Source organism: Gymnoscopelus braueri (genome assembly GCF_963280865.1).
Source record: "Gymnoscopelus braueri genome assembly, chromosome: 20".
Taxonomy (NCBI): domain Eukaryota; kingdom Metazoa; phylum Chordata; class Actinopteri; order Myctophiformes; family Myctophidae; genus Gymnoscopelus; species Gymnoscopelus braueri.
The window spans coordinates 8,935,320-8,961,420 of NC_137622.1; the positions used below are offsets into that span (position 1 = coordinate 8,935,320).

At 43.8% G+C, this 26,101-nt stretch overlaps 2 protein-coding genes across 2 annotated transcripts in view; one reads left to right on the forward strand and one right to left on the reverse strand.

Annotated features, from left to right (window-relative positions):
- Positions 1-26,101, forward strand: part of tenm1 (teneurin transmembrane protein 1) — a gene marked incomplete at its 5' end in the record, with an annotated part of 375,941 nt that overhangs the window by 126,532 nt on the left and 223,308 nt on the right. Inside the window, one exon of the mRNA XM_080416925.1 lies at positions 18,932-19,102. Within this exon, the coding sequence (XP_080273051.1) occupies positions 18,932-19,102 (171 nt within the window). The remainder of the gene's footprint in view (positions 1-18,931; positions 19,103-26,101) is intronic.
- Positions 1-26,101, reverse strand: part of apool (apolipoprotein O-like) — a 333,585-nt gene that overhangs the window by 16,685 nt on the left and 290,799 nt on the right. The gene's annotated exons all lie outside the window — the stretch shown is intronic.

Genomic DNA, 26,101 nt, shown 5'->3' on the forward strand with positions numbered 1-26,101 from the left:
ACTGTATCAAAAAGATGTTCAAATACAGCATTAAAAGGGGGTGACGGGCCTAATGTCTTTGTCTGGGGAGGGGAGGTTGGGACCCAGGGGTGCTGATTAGGTTCCCTCGTCAACTTTAATGATTCCATGATCCTCATCAATTAATTAACAGCCGCTGACACCGGAAAAAAAAATCGACTGCGCTTTTAAGCAAAGACGAATGGCTCGAATTTATGTGTCTGTGTTTGAAATGTAACTACGTTGTAGGACTTTCTTCTGTTCATGAACCAGGAAATGTCATTATTGGTCAAAATGAAAGGGGAGGTCGCACGGCTCAGCAGCCACGATGCAAAAGTCAATCCCTGAAAAGAAGACCTTTTGTCAGGTAGAAACATTGGTGTCTTAATAAATCTTTTTCATCGCGGCTATAAGCCGTGCGACCTTCTTTCTTTTTCATACTTCTGCACCGTGGGTCAGCACCTCTGCACTATTGGTGTACTCCCTTCCTGCTAGTTTATTGGTCAAAATGGAATGAATATCTCTTTCTAGATTGGCCTTTGTGTCTGCCCAGTAATCTAATACAAATGTATTATTATATTCTTAAGTTGTAAAATATTACATTATCTGTGATGTAATTATAAAAAATATTGAATTAGTAAAAACATTTTTGGGACGATCTGGCAGTTTATTGCATTAATCGGTTTGTTGCAACTTGTAGCTTTAAATACACTTTGACCAATTACAACAAGACATTTTATAGGCTGTATATAGCAGCAAACAGATGGCCACCCCACAAATATCTATAGAGTGCAACAGCATGATCTCAAATAATTGTAGTGGAGTAAAAGTAGAATATTTGCCTCTGAGTAGAAGTAAAAGTTATGAAAATTGGAAACACTCCAGTAAAGTCAAAATACCTAAACATTTTACTTAAGTACAGTACTTGAGTAAATGTACTTAGTTACTTTACACCTCCGACATAAACATGTACCTGCACACTACTGTAGCTTTCTCAACACGTCTACACGTTACCGCAAGCCAGCTGCTTTGTATTATGTACAGTGCATTTTTCTGTACTGTGATATAAGAGTCTTTTGGCAGTCGAGCTTTCCGATGAGCATTCCGATGAGCTAAAATAGATAAGAAGGACTTGACTGGTGATGTAATTAACGGTTATACGTTTTATCTCTGCTTCGTGGTCACACTGAATATACTGTACATGCATTTCCTTTTTGGGAATCATCTGAATGTATGTAGCCCTCTGGCGTCTCTATTTTGGTCCGCAAGCTCACAACGCATCTCATCGCGATGCGTTGTGAGTTTGTAGGTCCATTTATTATTTTACTTAGGCTATATAAGGGCTTAACCCTTTAAGACCGGGAACGCATCTGTGTGTAATTTTTTAGATTTCTTTGGCTATTCAAAAATAGCAGATCTACAAGCTCATAGCGCGGCACCGAGTGCCGCGCTATGAGCTTGTAGATCTGCTATTTTTGGAAGATTTTTTTTTTTAAATGTGTGCAAATCTTTGAATATATATACACTGCTCAAAAAAATAAAGGGAACACTTTGATCCCTTAATTCTTTTGAGTTTTTTCATGAACTGTGTACATACTGCTAACGAAAAAACTCAAAAGAATTAAGGGATCAAAGTGTTCCCTTTATTCTTTTGAGCAGTATATATACATTTTAACTAAAATCTTTGCTTCTGGGGGGTCCCTGGAACAAAATATTTTGAGATGGGGGGTCCACGGCCACATATAATTTCGGGGGTCCTTGACATGAAAAAAAAAAGTTTTATAGCAACATAAGTTTTTTCAAAAAACTGTTAGGATTTAGAAGACATTTCTGAACCGGTGGTTCGCATAGATTTCACAAAAAGTGCACTTTCTGAAATTTTTGATCCACTTCCGTTTCCGGTAGCACCACCGGAAACGGAATTATTTGGGATCCGGTTTTGCCGATCCCGTCGGCCCCCGTTCTAATGACGAAACTGAAACTCCATTTTCTCCTTGTAGTTTTTTCTCCTCGCATATCACTGTTTAACGTAAACCGTTCTAACTACAACATGGATGCCCCGTTTGACACGTGGTCTTCACTGGTAGAAGCAGGGAGATGTCCGCGATGTTTACAAACAGTGCAGAGCTCAATCTTAAGGATTTTAACAAGGTCTATGGCGACGTGAAAAAAACAAAAAAAACAACAATAACACGTTGGCACTGGAGAGTACATTATGAGATTAACGTCTGGCATGGAATGTGTTAAGAAAAATATATTGAAAGATTTGCACACATTTTCACAAAAAAAAAAAAGCTGATCTACAAGCTCATAGCGCGGCACTCGGTGTTGCGCTATGAGCTTGTATATCTGCTATTTTTGAATAGCCAAAGAAATCTAAAAATGAAACAGATGCGTTCCCGGCCTTAATGGGTTAAGTGGCGAAGAAAATGCACAACCCCACCCCTCTTTTGTACAAACCGAACCTTGTCTAAACGTTTATTTGTGCATAGGAAATAGTAGACAAGCGACAGATCGTGTTTGGGTGAGTGAAATTCAGTATACAGGTTTTTTTTCTTCTTTTTTTTTTTGTGCTATAGACTAGAGTATACTGTATCTGTAGAGTCATGTTGGGAGAATCATAATGGAACTGCGACACCAGTCTCTCTCCTCCATTGTCACATCAGCCAGACACTGAAATTCCTGCCTCTCTCCCACACACAAAAGGCGTATTTCTCTCACCTTCACCTCAGTGTTCCACCTATTCACATGGCAATGAGTTCTGGGACGAGAGTGTGGCTAGAGATTACGTAAAGCTCCAATCCATAACTTTCATGTCCTACCCCGCTATTGCAAACTCCTCGGGTCCTACTGCACACACGGCAAAAATGTCTACCGCCGAGCTAATAAAGAAAGAGCATGAGTTTTGAGCTTCACTACCACTTCTTTCTTTTTTTTATTTAGAGTTGGCAATTGCCCCATTTTTGTCTTTAATTAAGTAATGCAGATGTCTAACAATAATTTAACTCTTGAGAGCGTCAAATTAAACCAAATGGACCCAACTCTCCATCATTTATCTGGGGACCACCTGGAACCAGGGTTACCAGATCTGCTGATTATAATTCCCCGCAAGATTTTATTTGAAAATAGCCGATCTACAAGCTCACAACGCGTCGCATCGCAAGCATAGCTTGTAGATCTGCTATTTTCAAATAGCTGATGTATATGTTAAAGTGCTCATGCGGCCCATAGTCGCTTCTTTTGGGCTGGTTTTCCTAGACCTGGTTGCTTGTTTCTCTCACAGAATCTGGCAACACTGCCTGGAACCCCCTCAAGGACCACTGGTGGTCCCCGGACCACTGGTTGAGAACCACTGATCTAAAGGTATAAACTCCCCACCTAACGGGCTACTACAGATTACTACAGACTGGCAGTTGAATGAAGTCAGGAGATCAGTCGGTTGGACCACAGACAGATGGCTACTATGGTGCTAAAAATAGCCTATCGCTTGATGTCGTTTTCAACAACAAACGCGTGAACATGTACATGCTTAAATCATAAAGATAACTACTTAAGATAATTACACACCAGAAGCGTGATGAATAAACAATCCCAAAATGCGCAGGGGAATATTTGGCATTAAAAAGCGGCAACAACATGATGCAATGCAACACGTTGTCAGCTTGTAGATTTTGGGTTTTTTTGTGTCACACAATTTTTTTGCGCCACACCGTCGTATACGGTGAAGTAAGTAGCTCAAGTGGGTTAAGCTAACGGCTTGGTGCAGGCGTATACAATCACTTCACCCAGCCGGGCGGATAGCCCATTCACAGGATTCTGTTTGCCCCATTCAGAGGGATATTCCGCCTGCCTGCAGCTGGATGATACTGGGTGGGTTTACTCATTTGCAGGAAACTAACACAGCCGATAATGAGACAATGACATTGTGTCTCAAATGAAGCTTTCCAATTAGCGCGGCGCTCAGACGGCGAGCGATAGGAGAGATAATAACGGCCCATGCCACGGTGACACTGTAGCACCCCCTGCCGAGACGAGACTGAAGACGGTTCCTCCTCGCCGTCTCTCCTCCTGTCCTCCTCGCCGTCTCCTCCTTGCGCTCCCCCACCACCCCACGCCTCCTGGTGCTGCAGGGGCCTGTGAATTGCTTTGTTAATTTGTTTATGTCCCCCAGTCCACCCCAGCCCCCTCCCCTCCCCTGCTGCCGTTGAAGCTTGTTATTAGGCGCGGCACGGCCATCAGATATGAGAGGCGGGCATTATGATATCAGCGGAGGCACTTAAGGAGAGATAGAGGACAGATAAAGATTGTATCTGCAACTTTGATGAAGATTGCGGCCGACGACAACAATGGCTCATTTTTCCATTATTTGGAGACTTGACACGAAAATGTCCTGCCGGCTGCCCGCGCACTGTGGAAGCTTATGAGCGGTGTTGCCAAATTGTGTCAGAGAAACAAGCAACCTGGTCTATGAAAACGAGCTCAAAAGAAGCGAATATCAAGATCAGTTTAACCACTTTAGACTTACAGTATATACACCGGCTATTTGAAAAATAGCAGATCTACAGGCTTACAACCTGCCACGCTGTGAGCTGGTAGATCTGTTTTCAACAAAAATCACGTGTTGTGAGCTTGTCGGTCTGCTATTTTCAGCAGGAAAAAAAAAAGATGTTTGGGGTCCCTGGCACATAATATTTTCAGATGGGGCATCTGTGGAAAAACGCATATTAATATAGAGGTCCTTGACATGAAAATGTTTGAGAACCACTGGTTTAAACAACATCAGGAAGCAAGCCCGAATAAGCAACTACCCCGCAAACAAGCCCCCCCCCCCACCCCCAAAAAACCCTGCAACAATAATTTGCAAGCGACTTTACAGAAAAACACGCTGTAAGTCGCTTATAATAAGCAGACACGGCAAAACTGGCTGTGAGCTGCCATTGCGTGTTGATAGAACTAATTGTCATGTGCCGGAGCACAGGATGAGGAGACAGACGGCTGCTACTGTATGTGTCACTTATGAGGGACCACCGTCCCCATGGCAACAGCGAGAAGCCTGTGACAAAGTGAGCAGCTCGCCATGAAGCTGCAATCAAATCATCACGTTTTCCCTTCCAAATCATACCTCGATCACACACACACGCGTGCACACACACACACTTGGAGTTTATTTCCCTTTGTGTGTGTGTGTGTGTGTGTGTGTGTGTGTGTGTGAGAGGGGGTGGGGGTTAGCAGAGACATGCAGACAAATATAAGCCGTAATAAGTCATAGAGTTGTAAGTTAAATGAAATGGCAAAGAGCAACATGGGTACTATGAAAGGACCCTTCAACTAATTGATGGTTAGGTCCAGCTGCTATTCAGCCAGCTCAGTATGGAGGACTTAAAGTTAACACTGGAGCTAATTGATTGGCTTGCTGGTAACCCATTTAACTGCTGCAGAGAATAAAAATGAGTCCTTTCCCATACAAGGGGCTAGCATCCGGCTTGTAAATTGAGGCTACATAGGAAGTGTGGCAGTTCATATGAATGGCCTGTAGTCTCGCTGTTGCGCCGCTGTTTCACCCCTGCTGGTTGCGGAAGCAATTAGGCTCTATTCAAGCGGATGGGTTTTTGGCCAATAGCATTCATTTCCAGTTGCATCTTGGACCGGATAACAACCGGATATAGAAAGATGGTGTACGTGAAATCGCTGCAATGTATTGGCTGCATTTACGGTCTGTAGAAACCAATGGCGTGACACTGTCCATATTTTTTTTACGGTCTATGTTCCCAATCAGCGTTTTAGCTTCTGCGAATGAGTGTGGTTCCCTAACGATCGTGCCCTTCTAGGGGACGGTCGTATTCAATGGAACTTTGGGGGAATCACTCTGTCACACCGTAAGCTGGGATAAAAGGATAAAAAATAGAGAAGAGAGGTGACCCGTAGGTTTTTAATCCATTACTCAGGGGATTAAAAACCTACGGGTCACTATTTAAATGTTACGGTAGGTGAGGCGAGACAATAACTCTGTTTTGGTTGCTGTAGTCCAGAAACATGGAGGACAGAGGTGTTGTCTGAACACAGAGAACTGAGCCATCCAAACCTAGACTCTAAAACAGGGGTCTTCAACGTTTTTCAGGCCAAGGACCCCTTAGCTGAGAGAGAGATGAAGCAGGGACCACCCACCCACTACATATTGTATAAAATTGTGTTGCAGATGAAACCTTTTTCATAGATTTCAAAGATAGCTGGATTCATGTTAATGTGTATTTTCAGATAGTTAACCTTTAAACCCTCAATATTTATTCAACTTGACTGTTGGCTCTACACCGACTCTCCGAAAATAGCCGATCTACAAGCTCACAACGCCTTGCAGCGCGAGGCGTTGTGAGCTTGTAAATCTGCTATGTTTGGCTTAAGTACCCCACCGCACAAAGATTTGGCGGACCCCCTGTAGTAACTATGAGGACCCCCTAGGGGTCCCGGACCCCCTGTTGAAGACCCCTGCTCTAAAATAATAGTTGCTACAGAATGACTGACTGGTGACTGATACAGGAGCTGTTTACCCAGAGAGAAAAACAAACGCAGCTTTGTTTTGTGGTATTAAGAAGAAAAACAGAACTTATGTATGTGGCTGGCAGTGTTGCCAATGTCTGCTTTTTATAAGTGACTTTGAGTAAATATATTGGTAGTTGCAGGGTTGTTTGGGGGGGCTTGTTTCTCAAGAGTAGTTGCTTATTTGGGCTTGCTTCCTAATGTTGTTTAAACCAGTGTTTCTCGAACATTTTCATGTCAAGGACATTTGGCCACGGACCCCTCATCTGAAAAGATTTTGTGCCAGCGACCCCCATACAAGTTGAATGTTGTTAAAAATTTTCCTGTTTTTTTTTAAAGGTTTGTGTTGCAACCAGCAGATCTACAAGCTCACAAAACGGTGCTCCTATACATTTCAAATAGCCGATGTTTAGACGCATTTCCAGACAACGTCACACTGATAAGAACCAGTATGCGCTTAGGCCGATGTGGAGGAAGAATATTTAGGATAGATGTTTACTGTGATGCCTCTTGAAATATACACCTTGGTGTATGTTGTGTGTAAACAATTATAGCGATTCTCAAAGCAGTTGTCCCCCAAACCCCACCTCCAGTCCCATACGATCACGGCACCAGAGCCTGCTTGATCGCGCAGCTGTATCCCCTCAAACCTCATTTATACTCCGCCGTGCGAAGGTGTCGCGCGCAGAGAACGGCCGAGAACATCAGACCTCCAAGCTCACAACGGTCACATCCGCGACGCGATGTGAGCTTGTATATCAGCTGTTCTCGGCGCGCAATACAGTTGCGGGGTGAAGTAAATATGTCTCGCTAGGAGCGTCTCACCAGCTAGGTGAAGGAGGTTGAGTGAACTGAAACCAGCGCTCCCCAAAACAACAGGCTTGGGGATCTGTTGGGAATTGATTACATGAAACCGGCACCTGCGCGTGCCGTCTCAATGTTGGTAAGCAAGAAATCCGTCTATATACAGTAGGTTTAAAGAGGTTAAACTGATCTTGATAGTCGCTGCTTTTGGGCTTGTTTCCATAGACCTGGTTGCTTGTTTCTGAGGGCTGGTGTCTTTATTAACTTTCACAACACGTCCGGTGTGTTCAGCTGGTAAGTGTTCTGTTAGAGGGTACGCTTTGGTGCTAACCATGAAGGAAATCCCTTCCCTGGTATACTGTGTGTTTGTGCAGTACAACAACTCCAGTGCATTTAGCATTTCCTTTTATCCTCTCCGTTTATTTGACAGAACGCTGCTGTGTGATTATAGTTCACAATGAAATGTGGTTCACCTTTGAGTATAAATGCAGACCTACATACAGTACACAAACTTTGTGTGGGTGTGTGTGTGTGCAAATCATCGCTGTCGGTTGGAAAACCCTGTATGTCCAAAACTGTTACTTTTCGGAAAATGGAAAAATGTGTTCCAACGGATCCAATGTAATTATTATTTAGTCACTCGTCGTGATGCGACCCGGTGTGAGCTTGTAGATTGTCTATTTTCTCTACTCTTGCATCACTCTTGTACAACAAAGTAGTATAGGGGGGAAAAAAACATCCACGTTGAAATGTGGAGATACAAGGTTTCTACCCGACAGCAACAATATGTGTGCATTTGAGAGTACAGTCAGTGTGTGTGGGTGTGTGTGTGTGGGGGGGTCATGCAGGTATTTCTGTGCGTCCGTGTGGATGTATGAGAGTCAGTGTGGGTGTACAATATGCACATGTACGCACAAGTAGATGTGTTTGGAAGTACGTGTGTGCGTATGTATGTGTATTCACGTGCGCTTGTGCACGTGTGTGTGTCTGTGTGTTTGTGTGTGTGAGAGAGAGTGTATGTGTGCGCGGCTCTCTTGGCTGGTCCTTCATGCCTCATTGGGGTCTGTATTGATTGGTCTAGTTTCTCTTTGTTTTCAGCCCTCTCTATTTTGGTCCTGTGATGCAGCCTTTGCTAAAACGGCCCTGAAAGCTGGAGGAATCTTGGGGTAAAATGGCTTTAAATGCTCAGACATGCTTTGAATGGGGAGAGAGCCCTTCTCCAGAAGGTCACAGAATAGCAACAGTTCACCTGACAGCCATAAACAAACAAACGCACACACACACACACACACACACACACACACACACACACACACACACACACACACACACACACACACACACACACACACACACTCATACCGGTACATGCTCGCACACATGTATGCTTCCACACGCACATGTGGCCTACTCTATGTGTCTGTCTCTTTTCTCTTCTCTTTTTACGCGAACAGCCACACACACAACACGTACGCACCCACACACGCACATGCACGCACACACGCACACACAGACACACATGCACGCGCACACCAGCCCATATTATACACTGGAATAAATGCTTACACCTACACATACTGTATAGCAATTCAAAAACAAATGCAGTGAATTCAATTCAGAAATTCCCTATTGAATGTTATCATGGACAGTTCTGTCAATTGTCTAAATAACGGTGAGAACTTGCACGGGTAACGTATATAATTAATTAATAAGTAGTAGAAAAACAGTGCCTAGTGTGCCTCATGTGGCTATAGGCTAACCCCCTCCTGGATACATGGTATGCCTCCTGGTACGATGTTCCATTCAGTCATTCTCAAGGTTATTCTGCCTCTCTGAACTCCTTCGACAGAATCAGCCAAACACCTCCTGAACACCACAGGCCTACTATACAGGGGGTATTAGCTCAGCCTCTAGGCACTAACCTGTACAAATCCAGGCTAGCGCCTGGTAAAAAAAAAAAAAAAAGAGTGCTCCCAAGCTCAACCGCTGTGGTGTGAGTTGCTTTGCAGAGGGCAACTTTGCAGATTTTTCACCCAAACCCTATTTTAATGAAGTTGAGGACATAATAAACACAGAGTGTGTTTTTAGTTTTTTCTGTCTTTTGATATTCTTAACATGATTTCGGCGACTGGACTGCAATAAACCCATGTGTCAGACCTTCTCTCATACAGCTGATGTCAATCACCTTGTTAAGAATGCTCTAAAGTGTCAGTTTGTCTACCAGCACCTCCACAGTGAAGGGCACCATGACACTCCTACAATAACTTTAGAGGTAAACACCATCTACCACCATTCATATTTGCAGACGCAATACAAATGACACAACTAACAAAAATAAAACTCCAGCCACTCCCCCTCTCATCCCTGACCACTTGGCACAGTCTGAATAGGTGTTTGACAGTCTTAACAAGGTTATTGATTGGCATCAGCTGGAGGAGAAGGTCTGACTGGAACTACAGGAAAGAATGGGCTGTAGTCCGTTGTAGTCCAGGAAGAACTGACATTCAAAACAACAGAAAAAGCACGAAACACACTCCAACATCATGTTTATGTCCTCAACTACATTAAAATAGAGTTTGGGTGCAAACATCTGCAAAGTTGCCCTTTAATACATAAACAGACGGGACATAAATGGCAATTATGTAGGACTTTTTCCATGTGTGACGATGACGTCAGTCGCATGATTATGAGATTATGAATGCATACACAGAGGAATGTGAATGCACACACAGCTTTGACTCAGACATGCTGTGTGTACACTACACACCATAGACTAGAGATATAATATATCTAGAGGGCGGACTGCCCCGCCCCCCAGGTATTCATTTCTATGAAAGTTGCTCAGTGGCGTTTGAAGCACCCGGAAGTCTGCCGGAAGTTTACAATTGGGTCTAATAGAATCTGTCTGCCGGAAGTACCAATATTGGGTCAAATAGGCGTGGTTATGAGCAGGCGCACAAACGGTAGATGCACGCGCAGTAGCATTTTAAATGTGGAAGTGTTGCATTCTCAGATTGACCACCAGGCGACGGCCGCTTCACTGTTCTACCGCGGCTCTGGGGGCTTGGCACACACACACACACACACACACACACACACACACACACACACACACACACACACACACACACACACACACACACTTGGACAGTAATGACAGTGGTATTAGTGGTTGTCAGGGGGGTTGTTGGAGAAGTGAAAGAAAGACACTTCATCCTCTCCGACGTTGTTTTATTGGCTCCCTCCGCCGCCACCTCCTCCTCCTCTTCCTCATCCTCATCCTCCTCCTCCTCCAGCACCTCTCCCACACTCTCTGTCACTCTCTCTGAAGCCAGGCTTAGCTAGAGACTAACAAAGCTACGCAGAAACCAGATAGGAGCAATTGCTTTTTGCTGTACATGGAAAAGCCCTGTTCGCTGTGTTTGCGCGCGTGCGTGCGTGCGTGCGTGCGTGCGTGCGTGCGTGCGTGCGTGCGTGCGTGCGTGCGTGCGTGCGTGCGTGCGTGCGTGCGTGCGTGCGTGCGTGCGTGCGTGCGTGCGTGTGTGTGTATTGGCATTACTATGCTTGTGAGCACCAAATGTTCCCACAAGTACAGTATAAATTGAGAAATAGTTTGAGCACACATTTCCTGATCCTCACAAGGGAAATGGTTGTTGTTGTTTTATGATTAAGACTTATGGTTAGGAGTTATGCCTGAGTCATACTTGGTTGCATGCCGCTGTCGTGCAGCAAAATGTGCCGATCTACAAGCTCACAGGCTTGAGCTTGTAGATTGGATATTTTCGTTATGCGATGCACAACTAAGTATATCAGGCTTTGGGGTTAACCCATTAAGACCGCGCTAATGGGAGTGCCGCGCTATGAGCTTGTAGATCTGCTATTTTTGAAAAATCTTGAAAAAAAAAATTGGATTTGAAAAAAATAAACTGTTCTTAATGGGTTAAAAATGGCATAAAAAGGCATTTATAAAATTGCCACTAAATTGTCAATAGCCATCCTAAAATTTAGATATCCTCAAAAGTATAATAATACCAACATGCGTGTGTGTGTGTGTGTGTGTGTGTGTGTGTGTGTGTGTGTGTGTGTGTGTGTGTGTGTGTGTGTGTGTGTGTGTGTGTGTGTGTGCGTGTGTGCGTGTGAGATTGTGCAGCAGTGTGTGTGTGTACCGTGTTTTTTACGGTGTGGATTATGCAGCGTGCGATGTCAAAAAAGGAGCTCTGCTATCAGGCTAGGCTGTGTTTCCTTGTTTCCTGGCGTGCGAAGCGTATTGATAAATCATTTTTAAGCGAGTGCTGCGCTACCTTGGCGCTAATGGTTATCGATAAGACACTGTATTGGCAGTCAATCACCCGCTTTGTGTGGAGGACAACAACGCAAACACAACCGCTCAATGTGTGTGTGTGTGTGTGCCGCAAAACTCTAACAATCACACACACATGCGCACGCGTGCACAGACGCCTGTCTGTCTGTCTTTCTCTCTCTCTCTCTCTCATATTCCCCTTCCCCGCATCAGTGTGAAATCTAATCATGTATCATTGGGACCCGCAGGCAATCACCTCTATCTAATCTTAACACACACACACACACACACACACACACACACACACACACACACACACACACACACACACACACACACACACACACACACACACACACACAGATACGCACACAAACAACAACAACATCCGAGTAGGGATTATCGCGGTGTGTGTGTGTGTGTGTGTGTGTGTGAAACAGTGTGTGGTTTAAACGCGGAGGCTTCCTGGAGCGTCCAGAGCCAAGAGACGAGAGAATTTAGAGGCTTCACACTAACCATTTATCACACACACAATAAAGATGTGACATCCATACGTCACCTCATTCCCACTGTTACAGCTCCTCTCTCTCTCTCTCTGTCTCTCTCTGTCTCTCTCTGTCTCTCTCTCTCTCTCTGTCTCTGTCTCTGTCTCTGTCTCTGTCTCTGTCTCTGTCTCTGTCTCTCTCTCTGTCTCTGTCTCTGTCTCTGTCTCTGTCTCTCTCTCTCTCTCTCTCTCTCTCTCTCTCTCTCTCTCTCGATAGACTGTGGACAGGCAGAGAAACCTCAGTCAGAGATGGACTCTTTATTCTCTCTCTGCGCTTGTTAGAGCTACAAAAACCTACAGCTTCCACATCAAAGCCCCTCCACACACACACACACTCTCTCTCTCTCTCTCTCTCTCTCTCTCTCTCTCTCTCTCTCTCTCTCTCTCTCTCTCTCTCTCTCTCTCTCTCTCTCTCTCTCTACTCCTGAACCTGCCATGTACTTGCATTGCACACCTAACATTGTCGCTGTCAGGCAGAAACCTTGTATCATTCTCCATTATTTCAACTTTTTACGTATTTTATTCCGTCAATTAATGCCCAGCTACAGTAAGAGTGTTGCACAAAAGTAGCAAAAATAGCCGATCTACAAGCATTTAAAAAAATAATAATAATAGTAAAAGGAAAGGAACGGTTTTAGGACATACCGTAGTAGGTTTCCGCCCGACGACATAAACGATATGTAGAGTACCTGTGCGGGGTGTCAGGGGTTGGGGGGGGGGGGGGGGGTCTCTCTGTCACATAGATCAGAGGTTTCATGGAGCCTGTTAGTGTCACTCTGTAGAGAGGGGGGGGGGGCACCGGGCTGCTGGCGGACCCCCACGTCCCCCCGTAATGACCACCACTCAATGCCATACGTGTTGACTGCATTACGTACGAGAAAGAGGGACGTAACAGGGAGGCTACAATGTCCCGTGCTCATTTTATGTTTGTTTTATTTTGTAGAATACTGTATGAGGTCCATCATTAAAGGCATACTAGGTAACGTTTTCAACAAAATTAAAGTTAAATTGTATATCTTTTGTGAGTGGCAAAAGTTTCACAACACCCACTCCATGAATTTCACCCCCGGAAGCCTTTTATTTATATATTTTCTATTTAACGTGGACAGGGGGGACTTTCCCGGGAAAATGACGTTCCTGGCCAACGTCATGACGTCGTGGCCGACGTCCTGGCCGACGTCCGCAACGGTTTCCTGTTTGGCCAGGAACTACCGCGCTAATAACAAAAAGGAACCTCACGCTGATTTTAAGAGAATGTAGGATTGGAAGATCGAAAAAGAACAGAAAAAGAAAGCACAGCTCATGGTAACTAATGCTCCACTGGCTAAGAGAAACGATCCGTAGATAGTATAAAACAATTAAAAGATCGCTTTTTGAAACGCTTCCGGCTTCCGGTGAAAACGAATGGAATTCTGGGTAATCGAGGACTACGGAAATTGTATGCAGTGACGGTAGTGACCAGCAGAGGTTGCTAAAAATCGTTATTTGTGATTCTGCATTGTACAACTTTAAGTGTTAATATAAAAAATATATATATTTTAGATAACCTTTATAAGCATAAAGGTGAACACTACGGTACTCGTATTACTAAGTACATTTAGCAGATCATTATACCCATCTGCTGCAGCCTATTTTTATGCTAATGCCAGTACCATTTGATGGTTTCTTTTGGCTTTTTAATTGATTTCCAATAATAATTAAACATACTTTTGCAAATGGCAAGCATATGTTTCCACTCCCATCTTAATAGGGGTATACAATACTTAAAAATATACCTCTAAGGTACATTAACTAAAACAGATAAATGGATGACTTATTTGCGATTTAATCGCGCGATTAGCTATGACGATTAAAAGTTTGAATCGTTTGACAGCACTCATATATATCGTCTCTGTCGGGTGAGAGACCTCATATGTCCAAAAGTTACTTTTCATCAGTGGTGTAAAGTAACTAAGTACATTTACTTAAGTACTGTACTTAAGCACAATTTTGAGGTATTTGTACTTTACCCGAGTATTTCCAATTTCCAATACTTTTACTTCTACTCCACTACATCTCAGAGGCAAATATTGTACTTTTACTCCACTACAATTATTTGAAAACTTTAGTTACTAGTTACTTTTCAGATATAAATGATTACATTATAAATCATACATTAACCACTTTAGCCCTATTTTATACATAGGCTATTTGAAAATAGCCGATCTACAAGCTCACAACGCGTCGCGATGTGACGCGTTGTGAGCTTGTAGATCTGCTATTTTCAAATATTTTAGTACTTTTACTTTTGCTACTTTAAGTACATTTTGATACCAATACTTTTGTACTTTTACTCAAGTACTCAAAACATGCCATGCCGTGTTTTGAGCTTTGTAGATCTGCTACTTTTGACACTTTCGTGTGACGCTGTTGTATCATCAAGTAGGGCGTTATTTTACGGCGTTATTTTAGGGCGAAAATGTTCTAAATGTCACAAAGGAAGAGTATAGGAGACCACCTCCAACCACTGCACATGAACTAGTTATATTGCATTAACCCATTCAATCCGGGAACGCATCTGTGTCATTTTTAGATTTCTTTGGCTATTCAAAAATAGCAGATATACAAGCTTGTGGAATATATAGGCCTATATGTTTTTAAGCGAACATTTGTAACTAAAATCTTTGCTTCTGGGGGGGGGGGTTCCCTTGCTGGATCAAAATACTTTGAGATGGGGGTCCGCAGCCGAATAGATATCATTTTGAGGGTCCTTGACATTTGGGCACCACTGATATAGCAACACACGTTTTTCGTTAGGATTTAGAGGACATTTGTACATGCGTTCCAGGATTGAACTGGGTTAACATGCTCTACCGTGCAGGTTGGTTGTTTTATTCATTAAAGTAAGTTCCGGATTAACACTTAGGATCTTGTGTAAGGTGTCTTTTAGGTTTGCACATCTTCTTGCATTTGTATCGTGTTATCTTTGATTGTGTTTGTTGTTGTTGTTGTTGTTGTTGTTGTTGTTGTGTGAGCATGAAGAGGAACCCACCCAGACAGAAAGCCCTATATGTGTGAATGCAATACAATAAACTGATTACCATTTGTCTTCTTGAATCTTGAATGAGGCTGACAGCCATCGAGTGAAGTATAGGGAGAGCGTGCGCTGAATGCATGCACGCCAGGCACACGACACACTGCGCGCGTGCGTGCGTGCGTGCGTGCGTGCGTGCGTGCGTGCGTGCGTGCGTGCGTGCAGTGGTGCAGTGGTGCAGTGGTGTAAAGTGTGTGCGTGCGTGCAGTGGTGTAAAGTAACTAAGTACATTTACTCAAGTACTGTACTTAAGTACAATTTTGAGGTATTTGTACTTTACTTGAGTATGTACAATTTTCAGAACTTTTACTTCTACTCCACTACATCTCAGAGGCAAATATCGTACTTTTACTCCACTACTATTATTTGAAAACTTTAGTTACTTTTCAGATATAAATGATGATATTATGATGCATACATTAACCACCTAAGCCCTATTTTTATAGCCTTTATAGGCTATTTTCAAACATTTTAGTACTTTTACTTTTGGTACTTTATAAGTACATTTTGATGCCAATACTTTTGTACTTTTACTCAAGTAGATTTTGAATTCTGGAATTTAACTTGTAACAGAGTATTTCTATATTGCAGTATTGGTACTTTTACTTAAGTAAAGAAGTTGAGTACTTTTTCCACCACTGCGTGTGTGTGCGTTCTGCGTGCACTTCGCTCGCACCCGTGTCAGATCTCCTTAACTCCCCCCACCACGTACCATTGCCCCTCCGCCCCCCCCTCCTCCTCCACTCTGGACGCTAAGTGTTCCAGCTAAAGGTCAACAACCATAGACGAGGTGAGATGGAGAGAGTGTGTGTTAAGAGAGAGAGAGAGAGAGAGAGAGAGAGAGAGAGAGAGAGAGAGAGAGATGTAGGCAGAGAGAGGATGATGAGGAGGAGGAGCAGTGAGAGGTTTAAGGAGGGATGAAGTGGAGGGAGAGAGAGAAAGAGAGAGAGAGGGAGGGGGGGCTTATGAGTGGCTGTCACCGTCGCCACTGTGGGGAGAGAGAGAGAGAGAGAGGGGGAGAGAGAGATAGAGAGAGTCAGGGTGGGTTAGGGACATTTATGATGAGGATAGGAGACAAGGGCGGAGGAAATGAGTGGAGATTAAGGTAGCCTAAGGTTTTGAACAGAGGAGAAGAAAAACTGTGTTTCATTCAGGTTCAGTTAGGGACAGTTATGTCCCCTTTTCTCCCCCCAATGTCTCGTCTCCTCTCCTCATTATAAAAGTGAACAATGAAAATTATACAAAATGTTACCTTTGGGAAGACGCTCATCATCGTTCACAGAGTCCTCTCATGAACCATAATTTATGGCACCATGATGACTTGTTCCACTTCACAGCAGAGGAGGATAACAACAACCATGAAACATATACCAGCCTGCATCATTTTTGCAACGTACGAAAGAAGCCGTACTTCACTGTTAAGCCCGGTTTTATACTTCGCCGTACGGCGCCGATGATGCCGCGTAGAAAAGACATCTACAGGCTCATAAATGTGCCATTAATCTCGGGGACGGGCTCATTACAGACACGTTTAAAGCAGAGGAAATATTCTATTTTTCCAAATGATGTCGTTGCTAAATCAGTTGTGACCATGACATATGGTCCCTCCTGCTTTATACTGTGTTTAAATGTATTCATTATTTTGCCAACGCCATCCATCCATGTTGATGCATAAGTTCTCGCTCAACTTGAAGGCACATATATTGTGACAATGGCGCAGAAGTTCCAGTCACCAAATTGTGACACATTACATTACAACGTGTCATCACAGCTCTAATTTCACAGTGATCCCTTAATGAGAAAAAAAAAAAATGGTGAAAAGCTATATTTTGAAGAGAGTGACTTGTTCCAACACCAATATGAAGAGCGGTGTTTGTGTGTGCGTGTGTGTGTGTGTGTGTGTGTACGCTCTCGTCATGAACTGACAGTTCAATTAGTGTGAACTAAATGATGCTTGGCGTCCCCCCTGATGGCTCTTGGTTATAATCGTCACCGTTTCCGCTTTGAAGAGTCCCGTATTGTACACCACCAGAAAGCTTAAACCAACAGAGGCCCCGGCGCTTGTCAGAAGTTTGAACGTGGAAAAAGTGTGATCCTCTGATCCCCCCCCGCGGATTCCACGGCATCACAGAGGAGCACATATAGGACCAAATTCAGCCTCAGCTCTCTGAGCTCCCATCGTCACACATTTGATGCGTTTTTCAAAGAAAATAATCTTTTATTTCCTCTGCGCCGCACCGCCATGCAAAGTGACTCCAGAAATGGCTTTGAACTATCATACAGTTTTAATTAGGTATTCCTCATCAGCCAGGGGAGGGGAGGGAAGGTGCGTGTGTGTGTGTGTGTGCGCGCGCGTGTGCGTGCACGTGTGTGTGTGTGTGTGTGCGTGTGTGTGCACTGCACATACAGTATGTGAATAAGGAAGTACATTATTGTATGTGTACATACTTTTTTGCTTTGATTTTGCTGTACTGTAAATGTGTTTTTCCCAAGCAGCCGTAGTGCACATATTTGTGTGTGTGTGTTTGCATATTACCTGCGTAATATCAGTATGTATGTGTGATTTCTGGCTGTTGGGGCAATCAGCAGACAAGACAGACAGCTACGTTTGAAGTTGTTAGCAGCTCCGTACCTTGATCAGAATGCAACAGCCATCCACACTGTCACCCAGCAAAGAGTCACACTGTCACCACACAGCACAACTCAACTTTTGTGATTTGACTCCCCGCTTCTGTTTGATGTGCCCAGCGTGCTAGAGGCAGGAAATAAAGACAAATGGCAAATAGATTTATTTCGGTTACTGTCGACATATCAGCATAGAGACACACTTTCTTTTTTTTTTCCTTTTACAATCACTAAACAGCAATTCCAATGGGATGTTAAGGATACAATCGTCTGCCAATGGAGCTGTGCAATTGTTCTGCGTTTCTTTTTTTCCTCCCCCTTTTAATTGAAGGTTTTATTGGCACACTGGCTAGATGCTAATTAATTTTGGCAGGTGTTGGTTGTTTTTATTTAACAGCATGTCGGATGGTTGTCCTCATAAACACTTTAACGGAGGGAGGGGTCCGGTGTCCTGCGTTACCTTTGTTGTTTTAAAGGGCCCATATGGATTGTGAGGACATGAGGCAGCTTTTCAAAGCGTCATTAGTCATGCATAAAGGAGTGTGTTAGCTCTTTAATACCAGCCCTGGGCTCCTGCTCTGAAGATCTCTCTTAATTGCCCACCTCTGTCACTCTCTCACATTTGGTGCAGAGCGTACAGTGTGTGTGTGTGTGTGTGTGTGTGTGCGTGTGCGTGTGTGTCCATACCGTGCACATTTGTGTGTGTGTGTGTGTGGTATGTGTGCTGCATGCGCTCCTGTGTGTGTGTGCATTAATTGCCCGCCGTCTTGCTGAGCGCTAATAAGCACATAAACCGAGCGAGGTGTTTAAGATGAGCATTAAAAGAGATTCAAACGCACCCCTCTGCATGCGAGGAATAATGACCCATCATGTCTCCCTCTCTCTCTGTCTCTCATTGTGTGTGTGTGTGTGTGTGTGTGTGTGTGTGTGTGTGTGTGTGTGTGTGTGTGTGTGTGTGTGTGTGTGTGTGTGTGTGTGTGTGTGTGTGTGTGGTGTGTGTGTGTGTGTGTGTGTGTGTGTGTGTGTGTGTGTGTGTGTGTGTGTGTGCGCGCAGTGGTCCACCTGTTAGGGCTGACCTGGCATCTGCGTCATGGGGAGAACCAGCTGTATGAGAACGGTGTGAGCTCTGTGGAGCACCAGGAGGACAGCAGCAAGGTGCGACCCACCAGCATCATGCACCCCCTGGACACGCTGAGCCCCGAGTACACACACACTGTAGACCGAGGTGAGATGCACGCACACACACACACACACACACACACACACACACACACACACACACACACACACACACACACACACACACTTCTTTCTTGTCAAGGACCCCCAAATTTATATGCATATGGCTGCGGACCCACATTAAAAAATACTTTGTGCCAGGGACCCCCATAAGAGAAGATTTGTGTTTTCACAGTTTTGCTAAATTTTTCAAAGATTTTCAAAAACAGCTGGAACCCCCTCAAGGACACCTGGGGTTCCCCGGGACCTCACTTTGAGGACCACTGCAGTGAAGTATACACACATTTTGTACATGCATACACATTTGTGTGTGCATGCACAAGGGGAAAAAAAGGGATATCAGGAACTGCACAGTTAAATCCTAAGTGTTCATTTAACTCTGAGCGAGTACAAATGGGACCCCTAAGGGTCTCAAGTTGTTTTCCGGTCAAGTGTTTTTCCTTGCCTGTTTGAGGGTCTAAGGACAGGGGTTGTAGTTTGTTTACTTCGTTAAGAACCACAATATAAACCCATCAGCTTCAATTTCATAGTGTTCCTGTTCCAATTTTGAATGCTTATTTCTTTGCTTCCTACCACCACTTTACAATTTCACTCGTATCCTCTCTCCTGATTGGATAAAATCGGTATGTTTACTAAACAGCTGGAAAAACAGACAGAGTGAAAACACGTTACTGAACAAACATCCTTTAGCAATGATTACTATCCGAATATAGATGTATTAATTACAGTATATCACATATACCCCCTTTATCTTGCGGGAGAACGATCTTTAGACCACAGAATATTATTGGCTCATGTGATAATAAATACAGTACCAGGAGCGAATTCTTCTATCTGTTTCTAGACTGGCACTGTTGATTATACCCACATGTACGAGCCCATGCGCTAATACCTAATGCTCCTATGGTTTCATACTGTAGTCCAGTGGTAAGGACCCCCAAAATATTTGGTCGCGGACCCCCTGCTCAAAATATTTTAAGATGGGGAAGCAAAGGTTTGAGTTACAAATGTTTGCTTTAAAAATATCTATATTCAAAGATTTGCACAATTTTTTTCAAAAATAGCAGATCTACAAGCTCGTAGCGCGGCACTCGCTACGAGCTTGTAGATCTGCTATTTTTGAATAGCCAAAGTATAAAATATGGTTAAAGTGGTTCAAATGATTGCGAAGCTATATTTTGCTGGGGACCCCCTGGTATCCCCCCAAGGACCCCTGGGGGGGTCCCCGGTCCCCACTTTGAGAACCAATGCTGTAGTCCACACTTTCACTCTGTTCAGCCCTATTTGACAGCTCACCTGTACACCTGTACGGCATTTAGCAGACACTCTTATCCAGAGATAAGCGCGCGATCAGAGTAAATGGCATCAACCCTAGTCAACTAATGACAAACACATACTGTATAGTGTTTTGGGGCGCCCGCTGGCCTAGCGGTCTAGGCGAATACCACACATATACGGTAGGCTCCAATCCAATCCCGACGACCTTTGGGGAGTTTCACCCCCCGTCTCTCTCTCTCCCCGTTTCTTGTCAATCTCCACTGTGTACTATAAGTAAAGGCAGAAAAGACCAAAAAGAAAAAGAGAAAAAAAGAAATATAGGGTTTAGAAAAATGGGCATGGTGACCTGTCCGTTCATAAATACTACTGAGCCATATTCAATCAATCTGACCTTGCACTCTGCAAAGTCAATGTCCCCTTTATGTCCAACGAAATCACCCGGTCATTGTCAACTGGTAACAATGTTAGTCAATCCACTCAATCCTGTCCCATTGTGCTCCTCAGATAGTTTCGATATGGAGAATGAGCGTTTGGCAGTCGGTGACATTTATAGGCCGACAATTGAGTTCACTGACTGATTGAAGGTATGGTATTTCTTTAAACGTGACAACGTACAGCATCAGCAATACAAAACAATGCCGTTGTCTTGCCTGACACACCAAGGGCCAGAGTCTAAAAAAGGTCATAGGGCAACGGCAACCGCCCCTCAATTTGACCCTTTCTCAAGTACGGACCGTGGTCCCGCCCCACTTCGCTTCCGTTGGTTGCTCTTCCTTGGTTGGACTAAAATCCTCTCTCTCCATCTACTACCATCGTTAAAAGGTGTTTTTTTTTGGGTTGCCTCGTATTGAAATTTAATGTATTCAATTCTTATTTTAAACTTGGCCCCAGTAAAAAGGAACATCTCGGGTGCCGTATAGTGACTATGCTTTTTTTTTTTCCTCACCAAAAACTGGATATTTTTCCTTTCTTTTTTTGCGAACTCAGCATAAATAACCATAAGGAGGCGGGAACGAGCTTGCTGGTTGGTCGATGAGGGACCAATCAGAAGGCTGACCAGAGCAGCTGTTCATGATTAAAACTGTCAGACCAATGAAGGAACGTGACAGGAAAGCTGGGGATGGATTTAACAAAACGACTCATGATGTCAGTATTATGTTTGAATATTCTGTCTGACTCAAATTAGATTTTTGTGTAGCACATAAACCATTATTAATGTGTTGGAAAGGCATTAACTAAAAAATATATAAACGTTTTTAGAAACCCATGTTTTCAATAAGCTGCGGATCCTATACTTTCATACTGTATGAAATAAAAATGCTATAAAATCTTCAATGATCCTACATGTTCATATTATCAACCGCACGCACGCACACGCACGTACACACGCACGCTCACACATGGTGACCGAGCATAATGGAAGGTACTGGTAGGCGTTTAGTGATTATTATAATACCTGTCTGCACCGGTAATCCCAACCTCTGAGGGTCAAATCTGGATGGAAGCCCCATGTCGAGACAGATGACAGAACAGCACACAGGCCTTTAATATCACCATCCAAAATTATTGTATTTTCAACACCAGGTACGTTTACACTAGGGTTGCCAACCACCCCTTGAAATACACAGTAGTCCCTTTATTTGGAAACAAAAATAATAAAAAATAAATAATAGTATACCTCCTGTATTGAATTTTTTGAGTGAACTACTCCCTTAAACCCCAAAATCCACAATGCAGTGTGCACCTGAGAATACATAAAACCACCAAGGAAGTGAGAGAATGCAAGCGTGCATGAGCAGCAGTTTAAGTGTGTGAAAGCCCCTGCAAAGCCCTGCTCTGTGGTGTTGGCTTTTTGTATTTTGCCAAAGGCTACTGTGACTGCTGTGACAGTCACAGTAAGAAAGGTGTGCAGAAAGTATACCTCATGTGGAAGCACGCACGCACACACGCACGATTACTAGGACAGCAACATTTCAGTATAACTGTTTTTCCATATAGCTGTGTTTACCTGCACAAAATGAAGGTAAACACAAAAAGCACACACCAGCAACGCGCGCACAAAATGCAGACACACACACACACACACTCACTCACTCACTCACTCACTCACTCACTCACTCACTCACTCACTATTACTACCTATTTTCTCTGTATAAATGCCATTATTTACTTTTTATTTTATTTTTTATGTAATAAGCCTAACCACTATGCCTAATCCTAACCCTGACCCTGACCCCGGCCTTAATCTTTTTTTAATTGTCTAGGAAATTACCTCTCAAGGTCGATTTAACAGATTCTACTATATTTGTGGTGACATCTGGCCCTCATAAGTACTGTACAGTATATTGCAATACCTGGTACACACAAACACGCACACACACATATGCCAACATGTTTATAACATTGTGTATTGTACATGCAAGCACACACGCGCACACGCGCGCGCGCGCACACACACACACACACACACACACTGTGTGCACGTGGTCACGCCCACACACACATGCCCGTGCACACACACGCACACACGCACGCACGCGCGCACACACACACGCACACACGTGCACACCTAGCACACACCCTCTCAGAGGGCTGGGCCTATACCACCTTTATGTCATGAATATTCATCCTGTTACAGCGTCAGCCGCGATGTCTAGCTCTCCTCTATGCTCTATCTTAAGATTAGAATACAAAACGAAATCCTGCTAGCATAATTGAGCGGAGGAATTTTTATGACGGCGATTTAACGTTTCTACATGTATTAATACAGTAGCGGACGTTATAACAATCCTTCCGAAATGTAAATATGAATGTTTAAACGTTATGATCGGAATGTGTCTGAGACGTATATCCACTGGCAGTGAATTCAAATCTAGTTTCTATTGGATTAGGCTCCTGGCCTGCATGCATAACACACATGAATGTTCCATTAGCACAGAGGAGCCGTCAGTCTGCAGATCAGGCCTGAAAGTATTAGTCATTCATTAGAAAGGCAAGGTAATTGGTTAATCATGTTCCCTCTTAGCTGCTACGTGACTGGAATCGCCTTTGGTAGCTCTAGTTGTCTAGCTGCCAGCCTGGGGAATTACTAACGCCAATTTAACCCTGCGGTATTGGACATTAATTGAACGTGTTGCGGGTCATAGAGTCGGGCAGGACACAGCAACCTTCACGCTTATAACACCCCGAGTCGGTCAGCACAATACCGCGGACGCGGTCAGGTTCTGCCGCTTTATCTCGCCTTTGCCCACGAGATCCGCAGCCAGGGTTGCCAGATCTGCTTATTATAATTTCCACCGCAAGATTTTATTTGAAAATAGCCGATCTACAAGCTCACAACGCGGATGCGACGCGTTGTGAGCTTGTAGATCTGCTATTTTCAAATAGCTGATGTATATGTTAAAGTGCTCATGTGGCCCATAGTCGCTTCTTTTGGGCTGGTTTTCCTAGGCCTGGTTGCTTGTTTCTCTCACAGAATCTGGCAACACTGTCCGCATAGCATGCAAGCCGAATGCACTTCAGGCAGCTTCGGGGGGCGTCCCCGATGCAAGCCATTCTGATGAATCCTCACATTGTTTGGATTAGCGCCCTCATCAGCAGGCTAAATCCCGCGGTCGACGCCGAGAGGGGGGGGGGGGGGGGGTCAGGGGCGCTCACCTCCGAGTATTGCATCACAAACAACGCATTGTTTCGACTGGCGGCGCGGCGGCTGATGAAAGCAGAGAAAACCTTCAAATCAAAATGGGCAAAAGGCTAAGCTGCCGATGTGAGGGTCTCAGATTAATCAAATTGGCACGGCGGAGATGGTCCCTCTGCGATAGGAAGGGGGGGGGGGGTGAGATTAGACTCTAATCCAGTGTGGCAGATTATCACGCTCCATCCTGCTGTATGGCCATCACCTCTCACACCCAGAGCCCACACAATCCCCGAGATTACACTCTGAAGGATGGAAGGAAGGAGAGTACGGGGGGGGGGGGGGGGGGGGGGCGAGGGGGAGAGGATAGAAAGTTGACGTGTCAGTGGAAGAGGAGAGGGCGCGCGGGAAGAGAGGAGAACACAATGATTGGAGTAATCGTAATCTACTTGGTACGCTCTTCGTGTCAAAATGAGTAATCCACCATTTGAAATAGGACGTCACTCCCCTAACTATTTCACGCAGGATCCTTTTGGCAGGAAACTCAAACTTGAAGCTTGAAGGAAAGAAAAACGACAATTTATCTGATTCCTGTCATCTGTATATTTTGATGGTCGTCTATACAGTATGGTAGAATGACATCTTGGAACGACACATGACTGGTGCATAAGTAGTTGATATCCACAGTGAGCGAACAGACTGACACTGGGGTGACAGTTGCTCGTGAGGTAGCGTGGCCATTTATGAACACAGGTTTAGTTCAAGTGTCTCCAACTCCAACATCCACTGTTCATTAGTTGCTCCTAATAGTTTGGATGGGTTAGCCCATTAAGACCTGAGGCGATTCTTTAACACATTGCGTGCCAATCGCGTAGATCTACGCGAACCTAAATAATTGCGCAGCGTGCCAGTCGCGTAGATCTACGCGAAGTGGTCTTTTTTTTTTCTTTTTTTCGCAGGTTCACATTTCATTGTAGGCCTCCCTCGCAGTGACACATTTCATTGTAGCACACCCGGATATGGAAATATCCGTATCCGGAGATTTTCGTTCCCACCCGCCGTCGCTCTAAATCTTCCCCTAATCCGCCATTATCTCGGTTGTTGTTTTTCTCCTCGCTGACAACTGCAAAATGGAATGTCGCCGATTGAAACGGTCTTCTCTGGGCCACTCACACAGCTACCCTGTGTGTCTACAAACAGTTTAACGCGCGATCTTAAGGTATTTAGCGAGGTCTGTGGCGACGTCAAAAAAACAAAAAAACAACAATAAATCGCTGGCACTGGTGAGTACATTATGATATTAAACTCTGGTGTGGAATGTGTTCAAATGTTTTTTAAATCCTAACAGTTAAAAAAATAAAATAATCACAATTTAAAAAAAATAGCAGATATACAATATCTGTATATCTGCTATGAGCTTGTAGATCTGCTATTTTTTAATAGCCAAAGAAATCTAAAGTGACACAGATGCGTTCCAGGTCTTAATGGGTTAACCACTCAAAACAAAACAAAATAAAGGGATTTTTTTTTAAAAATAAACGATTAGGTAAAAGAAAAAGACATTTCAATAAAATGTAAACCTGGTCCAGAATAGGAACGCCAGGGTTAGTGTGATTAAATGCAGAGGATAAATTCCAGGTACGTGCAAATGTACTTGGCCAATACCCCAACAACTACTGTAAAGGGGACACGTTTATTATGATTTATTATTGTAGATGGAGAATAAATCTGCTCCCTGCTGTTTGGATGCTCCCAGTCAGACATACTGTAACAGGGAGAGATGGCACAGAGAAGCGCCAGTTGTGGAAAAAGTACTCACATTCTTTACTTAAGTAAGTAGTATGGAAGTAAAGTACGGAATGAAAAAATTACTTGAGTAAAAGTACAAAAGTATTGGTATCAAAATGTACTTAAAGTACCAAACGTAGAAAGTACTCATTATGCAGAATGTCCCATTTCAAGTTTTCAAATGTATAACAATCTTCGGCCATTTGAAAATAGCAGATCTACAAGCTCACAATGCGTTGCATGTTTTGTAATGATAATCAAAATCTACAAAGTAACTAGTGACTA